The sequence below is a fragment of the Cupressus sempervirens genome, chromosome 4 (assembly GCF_028749045.1).
Source record: "Cupressus sempervirens isolate cs-2001-9-10 chromosome 4, ASM2874904v1, whole genome shotgun sequence".
In the NCBI taxonomy this organism is placed as follows: domain Eukaryota; kingdom Viridiplantae; phylum Streptophyta; class Pinopsida; order Cupressales; family Cupressaceae; genus Cupressus; species Cupressus sempervirens.
In genome coordinates, this window is record NC_143121.1 from 53428029 (window position 1) to 53449352 (window position 21324).

Genomic DNA, 21324 nt, shown 5'->3' on the forward strand with positions numbered 1-21324 from the left:
CAATACTAAATTTATTATTACCAATTTAACTCCCCTAAATTCTAAAATATGCTTTAGCATTATTGATTATAATTATTATTTTAAATTTATATATTTTACAAGATTGATTTTAATCTTATATTTGCATACTTTGGCATTCATCAAATTATTTAATAGACCATATAATTGGGTCCTATAACACCAATTGAAATGAACCAATCAAATTTGAGAAATATAATTTTATAATATGTAAAATTTGTAAATAAATAACAAAAATTTATAAATATTTCAATAACACAAAAAATAGTATTTTTCTAATTGATAGAAACTAATTCATAATAATAAACAAAGTGAATGCAATATTGCTGCTCAGATACAATAAACAACTAAATAAATTCTTATGAATAAAATATCTTGGTTGTTTAAAATCATTTGATAGAAGAAATTGAGAGAAGAATTATTGAGAAATTCAAAATATATAAATATATGTTTAAATAAAATATATAAAATCCAAGAATAACAACTAATAATTAAAATATATTTAATAACTTAAAAATTCAATAAAATTAAAAAATAAAGCAATTTAAAAACTCATTCGTAATTTAAAAATATACTATTGCATTCACTTCTCTACAATTAGTATAATACTTATATTGTTTTGCACCAATCAACTGTAAGTATTTTTCATTAATTACATATTTGTAAAGTTTTGATATTTATTTATTAATTCTTTATATTATAAAATTTATTTATCTCAAATACTATTGGCTCTATTAGTATTGTGTTATAGGAGCCTTTTCTTGGAGGCTCCTCCATATTCATTTTTTTTGGCCAAATTTTTGGTAAGAATTGTTAATATCAATATGTTTTTAAGATTAAAACTTTAAATACATGTATATAATATTAATATTAATTAATATGTTTTTAATAATTCATATATCACAAAATAAATATTATATGTAAATAGATTTTTAATATATATTATTATTATTTATTAAACAATATTATAATTTATGACATATATTTTCTAAAATATATTGTATTAAACTTTATTATATACATATTATAAATAATTATTACAATTTATAATATATAAAATGTATTATTATATAATCTATATACAATATAATTATATATAATTATATATATATATATATATATATACACACACACACACACACACACACACACAATCTTATCATTAATATTTTAAAATATGTCTTATTATAATAGATGTATAATTTTTCTTCAAATATTATATAATCTTTTAGAAAAATTGTTTTAAATGATATTAAATAAACCAAATAAAAAGTATTCTTTAAATGGGGTTTACTTTTTTTTTTTGGTCAAAACTAGTTAACTAATGTAACAAAAATTAGAAAAAGAAAAATATTAAAAGATCAATTTTATTCTCAAATATATTTAGCTAGTTATAAAGAATAAACATATTTGTGTTTAACAAATAACTATTATGTATTGCATTGACTACTTTGACATATAGATTCTAATTCAGTAATGTTAAAGTTGAATTTTGTGCTAATACTATTACATTCTCATTCCTTCTTATGAGTACTTATATGAACAACAAAAAATTTACTATTATTATTATTAAAGCTTAAATTTGATGCATTAAACTACTATTTTTATTTTTATGTGAACCCTCTTTGGTGCATTAAAATTAACTACTCTTCAAAAGATAGAATATTATAATAATTGTTCTAAAATTATTATTATGATAGAATATTATAATAATTGTTCTAAAATTATTATTATAATTTTCATTTATAATTATTATAAAACTTATATCAGTAAATACATGCCACTACGTGGCACTTGTTGCAATGATGCATTCAATTGAATTGAATTGTACTGTGACGAATATTTTATAAGTCAATATAATTTCTTGTTGCTCATAGCCAATGAAAGTATTGATAAAAAATTTCTATAAATTTATAAATACATGATATTTACTAAATTATAGAATAACTTAATATATTTGAAAAATACTTTAGATGCAATAATATCTCTTATAACAAGAACTCATGCAAAGCTAGAGTCCCTGCCTTTGGGTGAAATAGAATAGAGATTTGCTAGAGATTTGCTTGTAGTTTTGATTGTATATATAAATAATTGGTAAATATTATATTTATAAAATAATAATATTATTAATACAAAATTAATGTTATATTATTTATAAGTAAAAAAAATGTCAATAGTTTTATATTAAGCTTCAAATCATAATAATGTCTTAAAATTTAAAAATTGTAAAAGGTTAAAAAATTAATGTTAATCAAAGAAATTATGTTTGTATATACAAATATTAAAGATATATAAATTATGATATGATAGTTAAATAATCCTTTAAAACTTCAAATATATATATAAATAAAATTAAAAACCATCTTCAATTATATTTAAATTTTTTCTTTTTTTTATAAATAAGTGTTTATTAATAACTTATTACAAGTAAATACTTAATTTCATATATTATTGATTTATAGATTTATGTAATAATTATTTTTTGAATGTTCTATTGTCTCATTAAAAAAATTATTTTACATTTCTCATTCTTTATGTGGATCAATTGGATTTGTAAGGATCTCTAAGAGTTATATTCTAAAGCTTTGACTAATGGTTCATTCGGACATTGATGTTAATAGAGGTATCATTAAGCTCCTCCCCAAGGACAGAGAGAAGACTCTCATTAAGAATTGGAGGCCGATTACGCTTCTTAATGTGTCATATAAGATTTTGGCTAAAATTATGGCTCTTAGGTTAGTCAATATTCTTCCTAAATTTTTCAATTATACCCAAATCGGTTTCATCAAGGGTAGATATATTATCGATAATCTTATCGCTAGTTGGGAAGCCATGGAGTGGTCTAAATGCTCACATCAAAACTCTGCCATGCTTCTTTTGGATTTTAAGAAGGCTTACGTTAGGGTTGAATGGAGGTTTATTCTCATGATGTTGGAAGCCTTCGGATTCCCTCCCTTTTTTTGCAATACTGTGCGAGTGCTTCTTAATGATGCATTTGCCTAGGTTGAAGTTAACCGTGTTCTCTCTACCCCTTTTTCTCTTGGGAGATCCATCAAACAACTTTTTGTTATTGCCTTGGAGGCTCTTTACTATATCCTCATACATAATTCCATATCCCCTCAAGTCAGAGGTATTTACCTTCCTAATGATGAAGAGCTCATCAAGTGTCAATTTGCAGATGATACCGTGTTCTTCTTTGAGCTTTCAAAAAGTAATTTTAAAGCCATACAAGATAAACTCAATTTTTTTAGCTCTATATTTGGTGCCAAAATCTCTTAGGCCAAGTCTATCTGTTTGGGGTGGGATGAGTAGCCTCGAGGCTAGTTTTCCCAATACAATTTTCAATGGGGAGGCCCCAATAAAAATCACTAGATACCTTGGTATCCCTTTTTTGGTGGATCCTGCCATCAAATATATGTGGTCCTGGGTTAAAGAGAAGATTGATAAGAAGCTTTATAAATGGCATAATAGGGCGTTATCTCTGGCTGGTAGAATTCAGGTTTGCCAGAAGATGTTGTCCTCTTACACCATTTACTACTCTTTTGCTTGGTTTTTTAACAATTATCAGATTGCTGAAATTCAGAAGTCCACCAGACACTTTCTCTGGTCTGATGGACAAGGTAAAAATAAAATTCATTTTGTTAAGTGGGCTTGGTGCCACACTAACAACACCCTTGGGGGACTTGGGCTTAAGGATTTAAGAATTCAAGGTATAGCCCTATCTGCCAAATGGATCTTTCAATCCATGGAGAGTGATTGTCCTTGGAAAGTGCTGGTTAGAAATAACATTGAGAGGGGTGTTCCTAAGAAAGCCAAGTCTTGGACTAACCTCCCTTTTTGTGATCTCATTATTGGTAACTTTCTTGTCATGGTCCAAGGTTCCGTAATTTTCAGGTCTATTTGGAAGGCTTGGGAACATGTTAGAAATTTTATCGCTAACAAGGATTTTCATCTTAATAGTCAACTCCATGGTGAAAGATCCATTTGGTGGAATCTTCACCTAAATGGTAAACCTTTGGCCCTTACCCAAGGGTGCTCTGCCAGACTGTGATCTAAGAAGGGTATTAGGCAGTTCATGGATCTCTTTGAACAATATCAAATCATTCCTTGGGATGAGCTTAAGAATAAATATGATATCCCAGACTCTCATAAAAGAACTTATAATATGGTTGTGCAAGCTGCTAATGGTCTTCCCACTATATGCCATGTTGACTCTCACAGGTACCTAAAGTGTAATTGGCCTAGAAGAGTTATCACTAATTTTCTTAAGGCCAAGAATATTTATAGAATCCTTGATTGCAATACTGATATTATTGATCATATCAATGTTGTTTGGTACTCTTGTTATGATGTTGATGTGTGGAAAAATTATTTTGATGTCTTGTGGAAGAATTCTATTGAGCCTAAAATTAGATGCTTCAAATGGTTAGTTTTGTTGAATAAACTTCCTATTAAGAGAGATTTTTCTAATCCTGATATTTATAACTTATCTAGAGTTCCTAAAATCAGTAGACATATCCTTTTAGATTGTATTTTTGCTGAAGAGATATGGAATATGTTTGGCATTGCGTATCCTATTGATGTTAATATTCTTGATATTGTCATTGGTCATATTAATGGTCTTCCTAAAGATACCAATTTATTTTGGAATATGTTGTCATCTAGCACTCTCTGGCAGATCTGGAAGTGCAGGAACGAGGAAAGGTACCAAGGTAAGCCGAGGGTTCTTACTGAGTTTTTTTGAAAACTCACTTATTTTAAAATTTCTTTGCAGGTTCAGGCTACTATGTTGATCAAGAGGGATAAGCTGAGAAGGTTCCTTTAGGACGGGCATGCTACCTTTTTCTAGTATGAGTTGAAGCATGAATACCAGTGGCGAAGAACCCTGGATGATTTGCAAGCTTTTGAGCAAGCTTGTATTAGGCTGAACAGAGAAATCAGAAAGAATGTGAATACCAAAAAAGAATATTTGTTCTTATTGATGCAGTTTCAAGAACGTACAAGTATCGTTTGGATAGAGGGTCCCTTATGATGGATTACTTGGATGGATATTCACTATGATGTTCTTAGTTAGATGATCTATCTTCTCTTCTTTTTGTCTTGATGTACAACTGATACGGCTCTTCCGTGGTGAGGTTTGGCCTCCTTGTTATTTGTGGTGACTATTTGGTTCCTTTTTGTTTTTTGAAACTCTTATATCTAATAGAAAAAAAAAATAATAATAAAAAGTTGAAACAAGTGAAATTAGAATCATCCACTAAATGAAGCTGCTGACAAATATGTTAGCGCCTAACTAATAATAAATGGAACTCATTTATTATTCCTTCAAATTTTACGATTTTTTAGCCACAAAAATTCATAAAAACCCCAGGAAATTCCTGTCCATCCAATCAGAAAATCAGAATTAGAGAGACATAATTGATTTAAAAAGTTGAACGTTACAAAGTTTCATAAAAAACATTTGTTTTTCCATGCAAAAATTAATGCCGGTAAGAATTTGGGGGCTAACTGAAACATTAGTTTCGGGACTAAAAATTCTAACTATATTATGCCGCCAAATAATAGCTTGGAAAGTATTTTAGCTCTAGTGGTGGACCGTGCGAGTGAGATTTTAAAAGGCATACTTATCCATTCGATAATGCTTTAAAACAAAAACCATAGTAGATGTAAGAAAAAAAGAATTTAAAGCACAGATAAAGCACAGATAAAGCACTGCAGATACTCATGCCAAAATAACATTGGATTGACTGGATCCCAATGGAAAAACCAAAAAATTTAAATAACATTATTTACAACAAATCTACGTTTAAAATATAACATTTGAAAAAAAGATTGATGACATAATCAAATGGATCAAATAACTGAAGAAGTACTTTAAAAAGGACTAAAAACACAGAGTTCTATATTTCCTTCAACGTTTGGTTCATTTGCTTGTTCTATATTCTTGCATTTCCAAATGAGTATCCTGCAACCCCTTAAGCTGTCCAATCGGTTTTCCATTTGCAGAGATCGACAGTATTTTATTGTTCGCCCCACTTTTACATCGCCCGCTCCCGCTCTCTCAGCCTTCAACTTTTATCGGCAATTACTAACTTTTAAAGCGGAAGTCTTTGAGCTGCAGTTGAATTGCTGCTTCAACAATAATTGGTCAGCGATTGAATGCAATGGACAACAATCAGTGGAAGAGAAAGATAAGGTATGTGTTAATGGATAAACACTCCAAATACAAGCTTAAATGATTTTTAATGAATAATTCTAGAATGTGTCATAATTCTTTATCAGGACACCCACTGTACTGCTTAGCGTTGGGCTGTAGTCAGATAAGAAGGGTTATAGGGCATGACCCATATTTAAATCCCTACAGCTTTAAAATAAACCGTGTTGTAACAATTGTAGCGTTCAGAAAAGTGGCACATTAGCTTCCCTATTATTTGCTGAGAAAAGAAAAATCAGCGACCTCATTTTAAATTATCAGAAACACGAGTGCCGAAGTTTATTGGATTCATGGGGAAAATTCAGGGGAGGTTGGCATCAGATTTTAGAACGCAATGAGCGGTATAACTGCATTCTTTTGCCAAGGAATCAGTAATTGTGGAGACGGCCACGCTGTTGTCAGTTTGACGTAATCAAAGGTAGAAATACGTCCTTTCTTTACTGCGTACAGAGTGTTTTCATTTGGCTGTCTGAGACCGTCCAAACCAATTTCCACGATGTTGTCAACCTTACTTGTATTGCCTTAGGGCCAAAATGCCGGATCATTGTAGGGCTGTTGTCTAGGTTAAATAACAAGTCTAGACCAAAATTAGAACCAAACAGGGCTTATCAGAATGTTTTGGAACTGATATTGGAGTCAAGCAGGGCTGTCTCTTATCCCCTACTCTATTCAGATGTACATCCACCGACGAGAGGAATGGGTAGACAAGTTTGGTGGTGTTGATTTCCATTTGACCGCTATGTAATAAAGCTGCTCCTTGATGTGGACGGCCGTATTTTAATGGCAAAAATAACAGAAGCTATGAAGAAACACTTGAAAGCCCTAAAACTATTTTGTCATGAGGTAGGGATGGAGGTCATAATTTTTACCTTGAAGAGAAAGAAGGTTCATAGAGAATACATCTTGGAAGCCAACTCTTTGCAAGTGGTCATTGAACATAAATACCTGGATCTTAATTTCCACAGTAAACTCAGCTGGGAAACATGTAGAGCAAAAAGGTTGTAGGAAGGGTGGAAAGCATTACACTCACCACAAAATAGATTTAGAAGTGCCAAACTATGGGATTGGAAAATTAGGAAACTTTTTTTTGGATTTCTAGTAGTGCAGGTTATGCTATATGGTTGTGAGGTACGGGGGAGTAACACCAACAATTAAATGGAGACAAATACAATGACTGCAAAAACATTTAATCACAAGTGGACTTAAGATTAAATCATCTAGTCCGCATGAGCTTCTCTTGGCAGAGGTTGGGGCTTTTCCTATTGAGGCGACAACTATGTGCCAATTGCTATGCTAAATTAAGAAGATCAGAGAACATAGAGTAGCATCGCCACCCAAAAGTGGCAGCAAAAGAGAACAGTAAATGATCGAATAAGTCAGGTATTACAATAAGTGAGTGCCAAAGCATGAACTAAGAAATAAAAAAGTTATGTTTAAGGGAAGTTCAAGGAAAGCATGTGGATTGGGCATCTTGGGAGGAAAAGAGAGTACAACATCAAACATTTTAATCCCACACATAATCATACTCAAAACTTTAAATAACTACATAGGAATGTAAATAAAATGAAAAGAAAAAGTGCTAATTGTACTGATAAAAATCAGGTTGCACCAACTTAATTGTGAAATCAAAAGTTGATCAATATTAATGAAGAGTGAGAAGACAAAAATATGTTGTTGCACTCAAAAAGTGGTGGAGAGAAAATAACATTACATCATAGAGTGCTCAATCTACAAGGATATTTGGGTGAATTGCATTGATACACTAAAAGTGAACACCTTGAGTAAGTTGTTGGAAGAAGAAAAGATTATAAGGGTTGCAGATTTCGTAACCAAGATACACAACAGAAGATCCAACCTGCAGTAGGAGAAAGAGATTTAGTTGGTGAGAGCCTTTTGTTTTGAGCTTCTTGCTTTTTTATTTTGCAGGCTATCCATGTGTCCCAGAGACTGGCCTCATGGGTGTTATCAAAAGCTTTCTTTCATTCACACTGTCCTAACCTTTGTTTTTAGGTATGCATTAGTTGAATTTTATGTTTGCCATTTTAGTGTTCTGGAATATGCTTGCACCAATCTTAAGATTTGTAAACTTAGGATAAACTCCTTTGACCTGAACCTCCATTATCTCTACATGTCCACAGGAGTTGAGCTTTTCCTCAACTGTTGGAGGGATTTGAATATGAGACACACTTTTGGGAGTGTGCCTTATTAACATCACATTGCAATTCACAGTACTGATCCATGAAGTCCATTATATAAACAAAATGAATTGCATTCCCACCAGTTGTAGAAGTTTTACTGCTAATAAAATTATTCATTTTTCTTTAATATGTATAGAAGAGTGGTTAACACCAATTATTAGTAGCTTTAATCGATTATAAATTCACAATTTGTTTTTCTAATATGCTCTGAGGTTCTATATCTGGCTGTTGGCTACTGCCAATATGAGATGCACTGGTTTTCTTTCACTGCCCTATTTTCGTTGTTACTTCCTTCAGTTCGGTGCCTTTTCCATGCAAACATTCTGATTTCTCTAGTTGTTTTCTATGATCTGCCTTTAATGTGGTGTGGCATACACTTAAAATATTTGTAAAGATGAATAATTCTTAAATTCATGTCATAATCTTAGTTACCGATTCGGGTGCGGATATGGATGCGGATGCGAGAATCGTGTGCAGGTGCGTGCATTTTTTTTCAGGGATGTGGATGTGGATGTGTGTGTGTACACACACACACACACACACATATTATGAGTATGCAAAGAAATGCAATAAATATGCAAAACTAAATCATTTGGCAGTATGATACTTCAGTGTTCACCAACACCATTGATCAAGATATCTGATAGTTCACAAATATTCAATTGAAATTCAAATAACTAATAACTGATTCAATAATCAATAAGCCATATCATATATGTCTATGTTCACGATTCCAATGCAAATAAGAAAATCATCACAATTACAAAATCAAAATATAGTTCCTGATTCAGTGTTCATCAATCCGAATCAGAATCATATGGATTCACAGAAAAGTCCTCATCATCCCCAACTTCTCCAACTGCCACAAGTTCAAAATTATTTGAACAAAAAACAGTTCCACTTGTGCTAGATGCATCATGTGTCATGATGTTATGAACACCATCATTTGTGATTTTAGTAAGATCTTGAATTGTTGCATCCAAATTCAAACACTTAGGTTCTACATCCCAAAGCTTGGACGCCCCTTCGTTGTAGTGATTCTCCTTATGTGATGAAAGGCGCAAATTGGTATGAATGTAAACCAAGTCTTCAACTTTTTTTGAGCCCAACTTGTTACGTTTCATTGAGTGGATAAAGGAGTTTGTACTCCTATTCCGTTCAACAACAGAAGAACTTGCAACCTATATAGTGTTGCCAAAATTAAAGTAAAACATAAAAATTAAAAGCAATTTAGAGAATTGTAGAATACAATTGATAAACAAAAATTTAAAAAAAACCTACTTGTAAGAGGATCTTAAATGCCAGAGGTTTTAGATGCTTAAATGTTTAACCACAGAGGTACCGCCATGATGAGGAGGCACGTTGCAAGTGGTCTTTTACCTAACAATAGGCTTACAAGCCTATTCACTACAAAATTGTCAAACACAAGCCCTAGGAGTGTACTTACCGCTCCAAATCACTTCATGAGCATGTCATAATGCTCTCCAATCCACTTGACACATGAGACCACAAGTTCTTATTTTCATCCATTTTTGAGTAATTGCATTCAAAGATGTAAACAAGAACATTTAAGGGGTTTGACCACCTACACCTATTCTCCAACAGAGTTATCATTAGGATTAGTCTCCTATGGTCAAATGAACACAAACTTGACAGGTTTTAGGGATCCAACCTCTCCCAAATACCCAATCTTGGCAATTTGGCTATTAGATCTACAAGCCTCCTAATTAGGCCTCCTAACTCAATTTTTACCCACAACTTTGGTTCAACTTGGGATTTCCCAAAACTAACACCAGATATGGATACTCTTTTGGCTTTTCTACTAAATTCCCAAGTTTCAAGATTTGATCAGGGTTGCCCTTATAAGCCACCTATTAGGCTTATTAAGCTTGTTTTACAGGTCTGCTGATAGACCTTCGTTTTAGACCATTCCCCCATTCAATCCACTCATGCCAACACTTCTACTAGATCAACTACAAACCAAACAACCTTTCCACAATGATCAAACCCCTTGATTGAACTATCCAAGCAATCTACACTGCTTTGTTTGTGCAATTAAGCCTGCCACATAGAGATGCCAGGCTGCTAGGGCTCACTCACAAAATTAGCCATAAGTAGTAGCAACAAAAATGATTTGAGACTCTTAATATACATGTATGGACCCTGCAATCCTTCCAAGTTTCAGATTTTTTAACTGTGGATGCGGGTCTAAAATCTATTATTTGTTTCCAAACCCTAGTTGACAAGGGTTTCATCCAGGCGATGGAGATTTATTTGCTTCTCTCTTATCCTACAACTTCAGATTATCCAAGTATATGCAAGAGAAAGATAAAACAATATCCTATCTAGATGAATAATTTCAGTCTAGCAATCCAATAACATAGAAAACACGTACAGGAAACACATAATTTGCTGCAATTTTTCATTGTTTCATTCACCAACTTGCAGAATCTTCTTCACCACCCTTGCTCTAGCCATTACAAAGGTTTTACAATGTTTCTACAACAGTCGACAACTAATTTTTGAATTAGTTGCCTGTTATCACCTATTTTGCAAATGTTACAACTTTTTACAAATGTTGTCAATGTTGTTATTGACAACATTGCGACATTTTTTACAATATGTGACTTCCTAAGCATTCTAGGACTGCAAACAACATGAGATTGTTAAATATGATAGCATCTGTCAGAATATAAGGATAAACCAGCAAATTGTATGTATATGTGTGTGCATGTATGTACACCAGTATGATGAACTGGTATACATGCATACACACACTTAGACAATAAATTATCTTGCTGTAAAACTCATTAGGATCATCCTTGCATTAACCGATCAACCTAAGTATGAAAATCTGAGCAATCAGATTATTGTTATCTCTTGGATTGGACTGTACATCCCTGATCTATATCGATCATATGTGCATCAAGATGGATTGTGTGAAATGATCCACTACATTAATCAGATTGGAGGATATGAATGAATTGTTTAGCATGTAATCATGCCCGATAACTTTCGGGTGCATTTGCAAAAGGCACAATGGTTAATCCACAAACTATTGGGTTTTTTTGTTAATTAGAAATTTGCCTTCGTGTCTCTTCAAAGAGACATTTTCCTGTCACATCCATTCCTTCTTACGCCTTTGGACAACACTATATATGTTGACCAATCACAAAGAGGAGATCTTTGAAATCAATAAATGTTCTGCCTCAACTAGAGTTTTGCAATTAGACTTCATAATCAGTATTTCTCAATATTGATTTGACATCACATTTTAATAGAGATGACTATAATGACCTTAAAACATGATGAAATGGTTTTTCCCACATTTTGACCTCTTTTGACCAAATATGGACAATAATCTCTAATTGGTCCTAAAGTACATATTCATGCCAACTTTGGCTTGTAACAACTTTTGCCTATTACATTATTGTTCTACATGATCCATGTGACCTTATTATACTTATTCTACCTGCTAGGAACCTAGTTGGTTTGGGCCTTCAATTCAAGGTTGAGGTGTCGTCGGTAGAAATTGTGTATCGGCCGATGGGTCCCTTCGGAAAGGAAATTGTGTATCAGCCGATGGGTCCCTTCGGAAAAGAAATTGTGTATCAACCGATGGGTCCCTTCGGAAAGGAAATTGTGTATTAGCCGACAGGTCCCTTCAGAAAGGAAATTGTGTATCAGCTGACGGGTCCCTTCGGGAAAGTTCTTGTTATGTAGTCGACGGGTAAATAGTTTGTAGCGGACATGATGTATCTGGCCGATGGATACCTTCGGGAAGGTTTGTCGGAAAGTATTCGAAAGTATTCGATGTAGTGAAGAGCTCGAAGTTGAATGTCTGCCATGAAAGAAGTAACGCACCCCCGTGGACAAATAACTGAGAGAAGACTGTAAGTACTGTATATATGTAAATATTGTACATAATTGTTCCAGAAGTGAGATTTTCAAAAAAAAAAAAAGGTGATGAAAAAGCTACTGTACGGATTTTTGGAAACAAAGCACCGTACGGATTCTTAAATATTCACCGTACGGTTTTGGAGGAAGTGTATGGATTTTCCAATTCAATGTACGGATTTTTGTGCCGTATGGATTTCACCAGGTTTTGCATCTTGTTACAGAATTTTTTTGGAGGTTTTGAGCAGTGTACGGAAAAGCATCAAGTCTGATATGTACCGTACGGATTTTAAAATGATGATGCATTGTACGAAATTTATTGGTTCACCGTATGGATTTTTATAAGAAAGCAATGTACGGTTTTTTAACCTGCAGATACTGTACGGTTTTTAGTAGCAAGTTTACCGTATGGATTTTAAAGACAGTTCCCGTACGGTTATTTTCACACTTGTGATGTGAATATCAGGATTTAACTGTGTGATTTTTGAGTCAAACTCGATGACCCATGTTTCATGAGTAGTGATTCAACATGAATCCATCTCTCATGAGAATAAATGGAACACTTAGCACTCATTGGATCTAGGTGATGCTCACAGGGGTGAAGCACCGGGACTTCCCGGGAGGTCACCCATCCCAATACTACTCCAGCCTGAGCGCGCTTAACTACGGAGTTTCCTCCACAGTTAAACCCAAAGCTTGCAACCCCATTTGCAAAACCTTCACCAAGTGTTGTGCCTTATGAACCATTCATTAGAAAGCCCCTTAAGCTCATCAATTGATAAGTAGGAGATGATTTCCACAGCTAGTCAAATTGTGATGTGAATATCAGGATTTAACTGTGTGATTTTTGAGTCAAACTCGATGACCCATGTTTCATGAGTAGTGATTCAACATGAATCCATCTCTCATGAGAATAAATGGAACACTTAGCACTCATTGGATCTAGGTGATGCTCACAGGGGTGAAGCACCGGGACTTCCCGGGAGGTCACCCATCCCAGTACTACTCCAGCCTGAGCGCGCTTAACTACGGAGTTTCCTCCACAGTTAAACCCAAAGCTTGCAACCCCATTTGCAAAACCTTCACCAAGTGTTGTGCCTTATTTAAGCGTGGTGAAGGTTTTGCAAATGGGGTTGCAAGCTTTGGGTTTAACTGTGGAGGAAACTCCGTAGTTAAGCGCGCTCAGGCTGGAGTAGTACTGGGATGGGTGACCTCCCGGGAAGTCCCGATGCTTCACCCCTGTGAGCATCACCTAGATCCAATGAGTGCTAAGTGTTCCATTTATTCTCATGAGAGATGGATTCATGTTGAATCACTACTCATGAAACATGGGTCATCGAGTTTGACTCAAAAATCACACAGTTAAATCCTGATATTCACATCACAATTTGACTAGCTGTGGAAATCATCTCCTACTTATCTATTTTCACACTTGCCGTACGGATTGTGGAGACAGCGTACGGATTTCTTGTGATCGAGCAATGTACGGATTCTATGCAGTACGATGTACGGATTTTGAAAGGAGCTAAAGTGAAGACAATGTACGGATTTTTGAGTTTTGAACAGTACAGGTTCTAATGTATGATGTACAGATTTTATAACAATGATGCACTGTACGGATTCCCATCATTCCTGCCATACGGATTCAGGGAGGGAAAACTATTGTACGGATTTGTGGTCTTCTGGTGGTACGGCTTTGTTATTTGATTTTCCTTCTAACTTCTTCAGAGTACCGATTTTCAATCTCCTCTTGCGTGTATGGATCCTGAAAATCATTTCAAGGGTTGCAATTCACCCTCCACTTGTTTGAAAGAATTCTCCACTGTACGGATTTTCAGTATAATATGGTGTACGGGTTTTGCATAAATGATAAATATGGCATATGACTTCTACCTGTTATTGCATTCAGACTTTGGAGGACGTTATAGGATATTGCATAAGGAAGGAATCGATACGGTGGCAAGATGTATGGTGTAGCTGTACATTGGTAGCACAAAAGGGCGACAAGAGGTTTTCTTTAAAAAAAAAAAAAGAAAAAAAGTCGACAAATCAAGAATGCTCAGATTGAGTAACGGAGGATACCAAAGGGAAGGGGAAGCATTAGCGATTTCCAGAAAGAGTATAGAATCGGCAAAAAATGACAGAAATTGGTCTTGGTGGCGAGAGGCGCACTCGGGGCGCTGCCCCAGGACCTTGCGGGGGCGTTGCCCCTCGACCCCGCCGGGGGCGTTGCCCCTTGGACCCCCAGTCGTTGCGGATATCAATCGTGGGAGTCTGACCAGTTGAGAAGACTTGGAGCTGCGGCAGGCATGGAGTGTCTGTGTATCAGAGGCACTGAGAGTAGGTGTTGGTCGTGAGGCTGTCTTGGTGGATGCGTAGAGAGCTCGGGAGGAGCTGATCATCCAGTTGGAGGCAGTGCAGCGACACATGGTTCAGTGTCCTCGGAATTGGAAGGCAGAAAGCGACACAGGTGGCTATCAGGGTCAGATGTCAGATTGGCTAAGGTGACAGTGTTGAAGACCAGTTAGTCAGTCAATGTATTTTGGTTGCTGATTTGTCTCAGAGATTTTGTAATAGTCGTCAGGAGACGACTTTTCTTTTTAGGGGGGATGATGTCGTCGGTAGAAATTGTGTATCGGCCGATGGGTCCCTTCGGAAAGGAAATTGTGTATCAGCCAATGGGTCCCTTCGGAAAAGAAATTGTGTATCAGCCGATGGGTCATTTCGGAAAGGAAATTGTGTATCAGCCAACGGGTCCTTTCGGAAAGGAAATTGTGTATCAGTCGATGGGTCCCTTTGGAAAGGAAATTGTGTATCAGCCGACGGGTCCCTTCGGGAAAGTTCTTGTTATGTAGCCGACGGGTAAATAGTTTGTAGCAGACATGATGTATTTGGCCAATGGATACCTTCGGGAAGGTTCGTCGGAAAGTATTCATAACCCCTTCAGGAAGCATTGTAATCATATCATAGGAGATCAGAACCTAATGTAATATCTTGGCATATGCGAATAATAATAAGAGTTCTGCTGTTCGTGTTCGTGTCCATTATCTGTGTGCAATTCTTAATTAACTTATGCGGTAAACATGAGGTGCTCTTGCACTACACCATGTAGCTTTGGTCCTTTATTGCAATTTGGACTAAGTTTTGCTTCCAAAAAAATTAAGCCAAATTCTGCTCTAATTGTTTTGTGCATGTCATCAGCTTGGAAGAGTCTTGCAAAGTTTTGTAGCACCCACCAACAACTTCTTCATACATATGGTGCTATTCTATCTGGCATAACAAGTACTTCCTTGCTATAGTACCTTGGAGATAAGGCATATGCAAGGAGGTGCAATGGGGTAGTTATTTTTTACCAATGATGATGAATAATTGTTTCTAGCTGATTGCATAAGGCTTCACATTGTGTTGGGTCATTCTCATGTGTTTGTATGGAAAGTTTTACCTTGTCTACCTTTGTGTCCATGCCATCATAGACATCCCCCAAACAAGAACGATCTTAATCAGAAAAGCAAAGCGTAGTCATGATATGATTCGTGAAGTCTAATACAAATTGCACCATGAGCCCACTAATTGTCATCCAAGATCAATGCTTTGACCTTTTGCGTCCTCTTTGAATTTGAAGCCTTCATTCAATATACCCCACCGGCTAGAAACAACCATTTGGCTTAATGACCCTTGTACCTTGTCAAGTTGTCTTACAAAATATTATGAGATGCAAATCGAGTTTCAGCCACCTAAGTAAGTTAATAACAATATTTCAATAAATATTAAGAAAAGTTATATAAAATTTGATAATCGAACATGACATAAGATTATTAAATAAATAAATAAATAAAATTTAGTAATTACAATTTACTTTTAACAACTCCAATATGGAGAGTGATCTGAATATCGATTGTGACATGTGATGATATGTCACAAATATTTGTATTTTCCTCTTGGAAAATTTGCTTCACCCAATCTATTTGAGTGCCAATTTGTTTCATGGCCAAGTTTAGATAGTTTAAGGTGCATGGTGTCCAAAAAATAAGGTCATACCAGCCCTCAACCAAAGCACCTGCATCCCTACAATTTTTGGCATTGTTTGTGATCACTTGGACCACATTCTCACTGCCCACAGTTTTTATGGCCTCAATGATAATTCTGGAAATGAATTGTGAATCTTTCACTTTCCTTTCACAATCAGCTGCCTCAAAAAACATTGCCCCTTTGGGTGACTGCAATCACATTAATCAATAGCTGTTTTTGTGTATCTTTCTATCCATCATAAACAATAGAAACACCTGAAGTTTTACAAGAATTTTTGTTTGATGGAATAGCTTTATCTACACAAGTCTCCTCTTTTTGCAATATAGTGGTACACACCTTTTCATACCTAGGACTTGTGTAATCAACCGATGCTTTGTTGATGTCTGCCACCATTTCCTTTCAATATGGTAACCTCACCAAGTTGAAAGGAAGACCATTGGCATAGATGCAACGTGCAACAGCTTGATCAACAAGCTCTCTTGCCTCCATTTTAAATGCGGTGTCCAATAGACCTCTTTTGCAAGTAGTAGTTTCTATTTTTTCCTCTTCCTTTCTCAATATAGGTAATTGCAAGAATGGATGTTTGGAGGATGCAATTGGTTCAAGTGCATTGTTTTCTTTTCTGATGGAGGTTGATGAAAACTTTTTTTTAAATCTTTAAACCAAATTATCAACAACTTCTTGTTCTTTTACATATGAAGCTATTTGTGCATTAAACATCCCCTTCCCATCTGTGCCTTTGCACATTGCCATTCTGTTGCCAGTGTTGGCAATAGTAACTGATATGCATAGTATGTCGTCATTGATGACAACTACCTATACTTACTCTTGATCATGTGTGAAGGTTACGTATTCTACCAGATGTTTTTGATGATTAAGTTATGTGTGTGCCAGATATGGTTTTCTGGACAGTCAGTATCAAAGGCTTGATTAAACAGGTTTTGGTATAGTTATAGGATGCGATTACAGACATAGCAAGTAGACATAGGATTATGTATAATCCAATGATTGTGGGCTTCAATGTTGGCATATGCATGTGATATTCATCATTGAATATCTGGTTGGTAGTTTTTGTGAAAGACAGAGCAATTCGGTTTAATCCATTGGTATGCATGAATAATTAGTATTAATTCTTTGGTTAATGATACATTTTGATGGAGCTGACATCAGAAAAAGTCTACTTTGGTTAGCACGCTATGTTTTGGTAATTTGGTTATGGGAGATTTATGGATTGTGCACGTTTCATTATGGAAGCCAACAAAGTTATATTTTGAGTTATGACATGATATTTAAGATCGAGTTTTAGGATGTGATGGATATAGATGTGTGCATATGTAAAGAATGGTTGGCAAACATTGCGAGCAGATTCAAATCTAGTGTTTAGAGATAATATTTTATACCAGAGCTTCATTGGTACTATACAAGAAATCCATTGGTATGCATGAATAATTAGTATTAATTCTTTGGTTAATGATACATTTGATGGAGCTGACATCAGAAAAAATCTACTTTGGTTAGCACGCTATGTTTTGGTAATTTGGTGATGGGAGATTTATGGATTGTGCATGTTTCATTATGGAAGCCAACAAAGTTATATTTTGAGTTATGACATGATATTTAAGATTGAGTTTTAGGATGTGATGGATATAGATGTGCATATGTAAAGAATGGTTAGCAAACATTGCGAGCAGATTCACATCTAGTGTTTAGAGATAATATTTTATACCAGAGCTTCATTGGTACTATACAAGCATTTGTAATGCTACTAGTCAATTTGGTATAGGACTGTAAGTCCATTTTGATTGTGTAATTGGCTTTATGCCTTGATGTAATTGAGAAGTGAGCTCTAGGCCATATGCTTGAATGCAAGTGCATTTCCCTCTTTTTGTACTTAAGCCTTTCACCAAACATCCTTTAACAGGGCACCTTATTATTGCAATAGTGAGATATTTGTGGGTATCATCTCCTCCCGGTTTTTTTCTCTTAACTGATTTTCCTTGATAACAAGTCATGGTGTTATGTTGTTCTTGTGTTGGATCTCTTTTTTAAATTGCTTTTACATTCAACTTTAAATTGGGGTTTGGTTTAAAGAAGAACTTATAAAATAATGCAGCACTGATTCATAAAAACTAGCATCAGAGCGTTGTTCCTTAGGAAAAGCCTAACAACTTAAGGAGAAAGTTGATGGCAGCATCTAGCAGTATTCAGACTCAGCTGTTGAGAAATCTTGATTATCTTGACAAATCAAATGCTCACATTCTTGAATTGGAACTGAGGGAATCTGAGAAATTCATTGACAGTCTGAAAGATCAGCTAAAGCCATAGTTACACCTCCCTAGAGGACGGGGGGACAAGTTTCTAGACGGGGGGGGAATAAAGGGGTCTTAATTTGGGGATGACAGGGGGACGATGACGGGGGATGGGGGGGGTGTATATACTATATACTATACATGTGGTACTTAAATATAATGTTAGCTTGTTTGATATATTGGTGCATGGTAATTGAGTAAATCTGAATTTGATAACGTGATGCTTGATTGCTGAATTGTATGTTTTCTTGATCCCAAGATGTTGATGATTGATGTGGATTTGATGATTAGTTGCTTGATCTTGCTATTTGATTTTTGCTTGATTTCTTGAGGGATTAATTATTTATGGATGAATGAGGGGTTTGTATCAATCAGTTAATGAGTGAAGATCTATAAGTGATTCTTGAATGATTGAAATGGCCTCTTTTATGCTTCATTGGTGATAAGTTTACCACCTTTCATAAGTCTTGAGTCACTTCCCTCCTTCATTGCCCTTTGGGAGTAATAAAATTCTCTCCAAAATTGATTCACTTCCTTATTTCTTTCCCATTCCTGCCCTTAGTCCTTCCTTAATACCTATGCTTCATTGTTTCTTCCACCTTCCATCTATATTTGGTCTCAATAGAAATGATAATCAGTATTCTTGATCTGATTCCTTAATCAGATTTTACCTTTATCGATGTCTTCTGCTGCTTATATTCCATCTATATCTGCTTGGTTCATATCTCTTATCCTTATTATGTTTCTTCTTTTTCTAGACTAATGTCCTTGATTGTTCTTCTCTATATATCATCTTTCTGCTGTCTTATTTAATGCTTCTTCTGTTTACTTAATTGTGTCTTCCTTTCTGCCTGATTAATTCTTTGCCTAAGTCTGAGTATGACAGCTGTAACTTGGATCTGATCTTATTTGTTGTTGTATCATCTTAAAAAGTAAGCAACTACTTTGTGCTCATTTTTGGACCATTTTTAGCCCATTTTAGTGTGTTCCTTATGTTAGGACCTCGCATTGCACCTAATTGCATATTGAATTTAAATCAAGGTCCTCCCTTCTTCTTTAATCTTGCTCAAATTTCTGTGCACGATTTCCCATTTTTTTCTCCAATCACAAAATTCATTTCCCTCCCAGGACTTATTTAATCTCGAAATTCAAACCATTCATTGAAATCAATTACAGATTTAAATCTCAGACCATTGGATCCCTCGTGATTCATCTTTCAGGATTATGCAAAGTCTTGTTAGTAATAGGCCAAGGTTGGCCTATTCCTTGGAAATCGGTCGAAAGTCAGCCTACTCCCTAGGAGTTTGTTCTCACTTTAAGGGCCCAAGCCCATTCCGGGGAATCAAAAAGATTTCTAGGTTTGTGGTCAGCTTGTTAATTCTGACCCTCAAAATGTGTATGATAGGATGCTTCTTCCTCTCATTTTGACGTCCATCAATTACATTAATGATTCATCTTTTCAAGAAATCATTTAGATCAAGCTATTGTGCATCCAAAAAGTTCAAACTCACATTCATGGAAGGCATTGATTATCCATCAAGCATTCAAGCATTTCCTTCATAGATCTGGCTTCTTCTTCTTCATAGAAGGCAAATGAGTTTTGTTGTGAGGTTTTCACACATCGCCCCAAATCTTGGGGACCCCCCTTTTGCGCTTTTTTCATTGGTCCATTGATGAGGTGGCAGCTTCTCATTGGCCGATGGGGTGGCAACCCTAATTAGGGTTTTCAGGATCCAATCTGGATTGTTGATCTTGTTTTGATCTCCACCGTCCGTTGTATTTTTTGCCCCTATAAAATGCCATTTGCTCTCATTTGTAAAGTGGTCGGAGAAATTGTTGCAAAAATAATACCAAAATTGCTCTCTTTTTCATTGTTGCGATTGGCATGTTTACTTCCACTTAGTTAGAATTTTCTTTCAAGTTGTTAAAGTTGGTTGCATTTGAAGTTGTTTAAGTGAAGTTAAAGTAGATGAATAGTTGTATGGTAGCATTGGTAAATGTTTGATAGGGATCAATACTAGACCACTAGCATCCTAGCGGCTGGTTGGGAAGCTTTGTGTGGTAAGCTAGTTTATTTTTCCTTTGAATCATTGCACCTATGGAAGTGAGGCCGCTGGTCAGCTCTCATTAGGTTCGATGCCTGTCCATTTACTAACCTTCCATTCATAGGAATAGGAGTAGAATAGTGAGTAGTTGGGTAGTCGAAGTTTAGAGAGAGAGGGAAGTTAGAAGGAGTAGGCCAAGCATTAGAATACATCCATTCACCTCCCACAACCATCTCCTTCCCATCAACATCATCACTGGCAGACACATCCTTCATCACCACCACCAACATTATCTGCCACCCGCACATTTCACAAATCGAGCCACCATCACCTTCATCCCACCAAAGTCCAAGTCATCTTCAACAATTTACGTAAGGCCACCTACGTGATTATCAGCAAATCACATCGATAAAACTGAGTGAATATCCAACGGTGTAAGGAACATTGGAGCTATTGCTTATGTCTTCATGAGTAATAACTTTTCAAGAGAGGAGTTGCATGTTTGATATCCCATATTGAATATTCAAATCCTAATATGTTATGTAAGTGATACAAAACTCGCATCAACATTATTTGGCGCTAGGAGGGCAAAATCAAAGTTCATTGGAAGGTTG

At 35.3% G+C, this 21324-nt stretch overlaps 1 protein-coding gene across 1 annotated transcript in view; it reads left to right on the plus strand.

Moving 5' to 3' along the window:
* Positions 1-5922: 5922 nt before the first annotated feature.
* FLU (Tetratricopeptide repeat (TPR)-like superfamily protein) overlaps positions 5923-21324 on the plus strand; it is a 112920-nt gene continuing 97518 nt past the window's right edge. Inside the window, exon 1 of the mRNA XM_089824357.1 lies at positions 5923-6214. Within this exon, the coding sequence (XP_089680483.1) occupies positions 5975-6214 (240 nt within the window). The 5' untranslated portion in view covers positions 5923-5974. The remainder of the gene's footprint in view (positions 6215-21324) is intronic.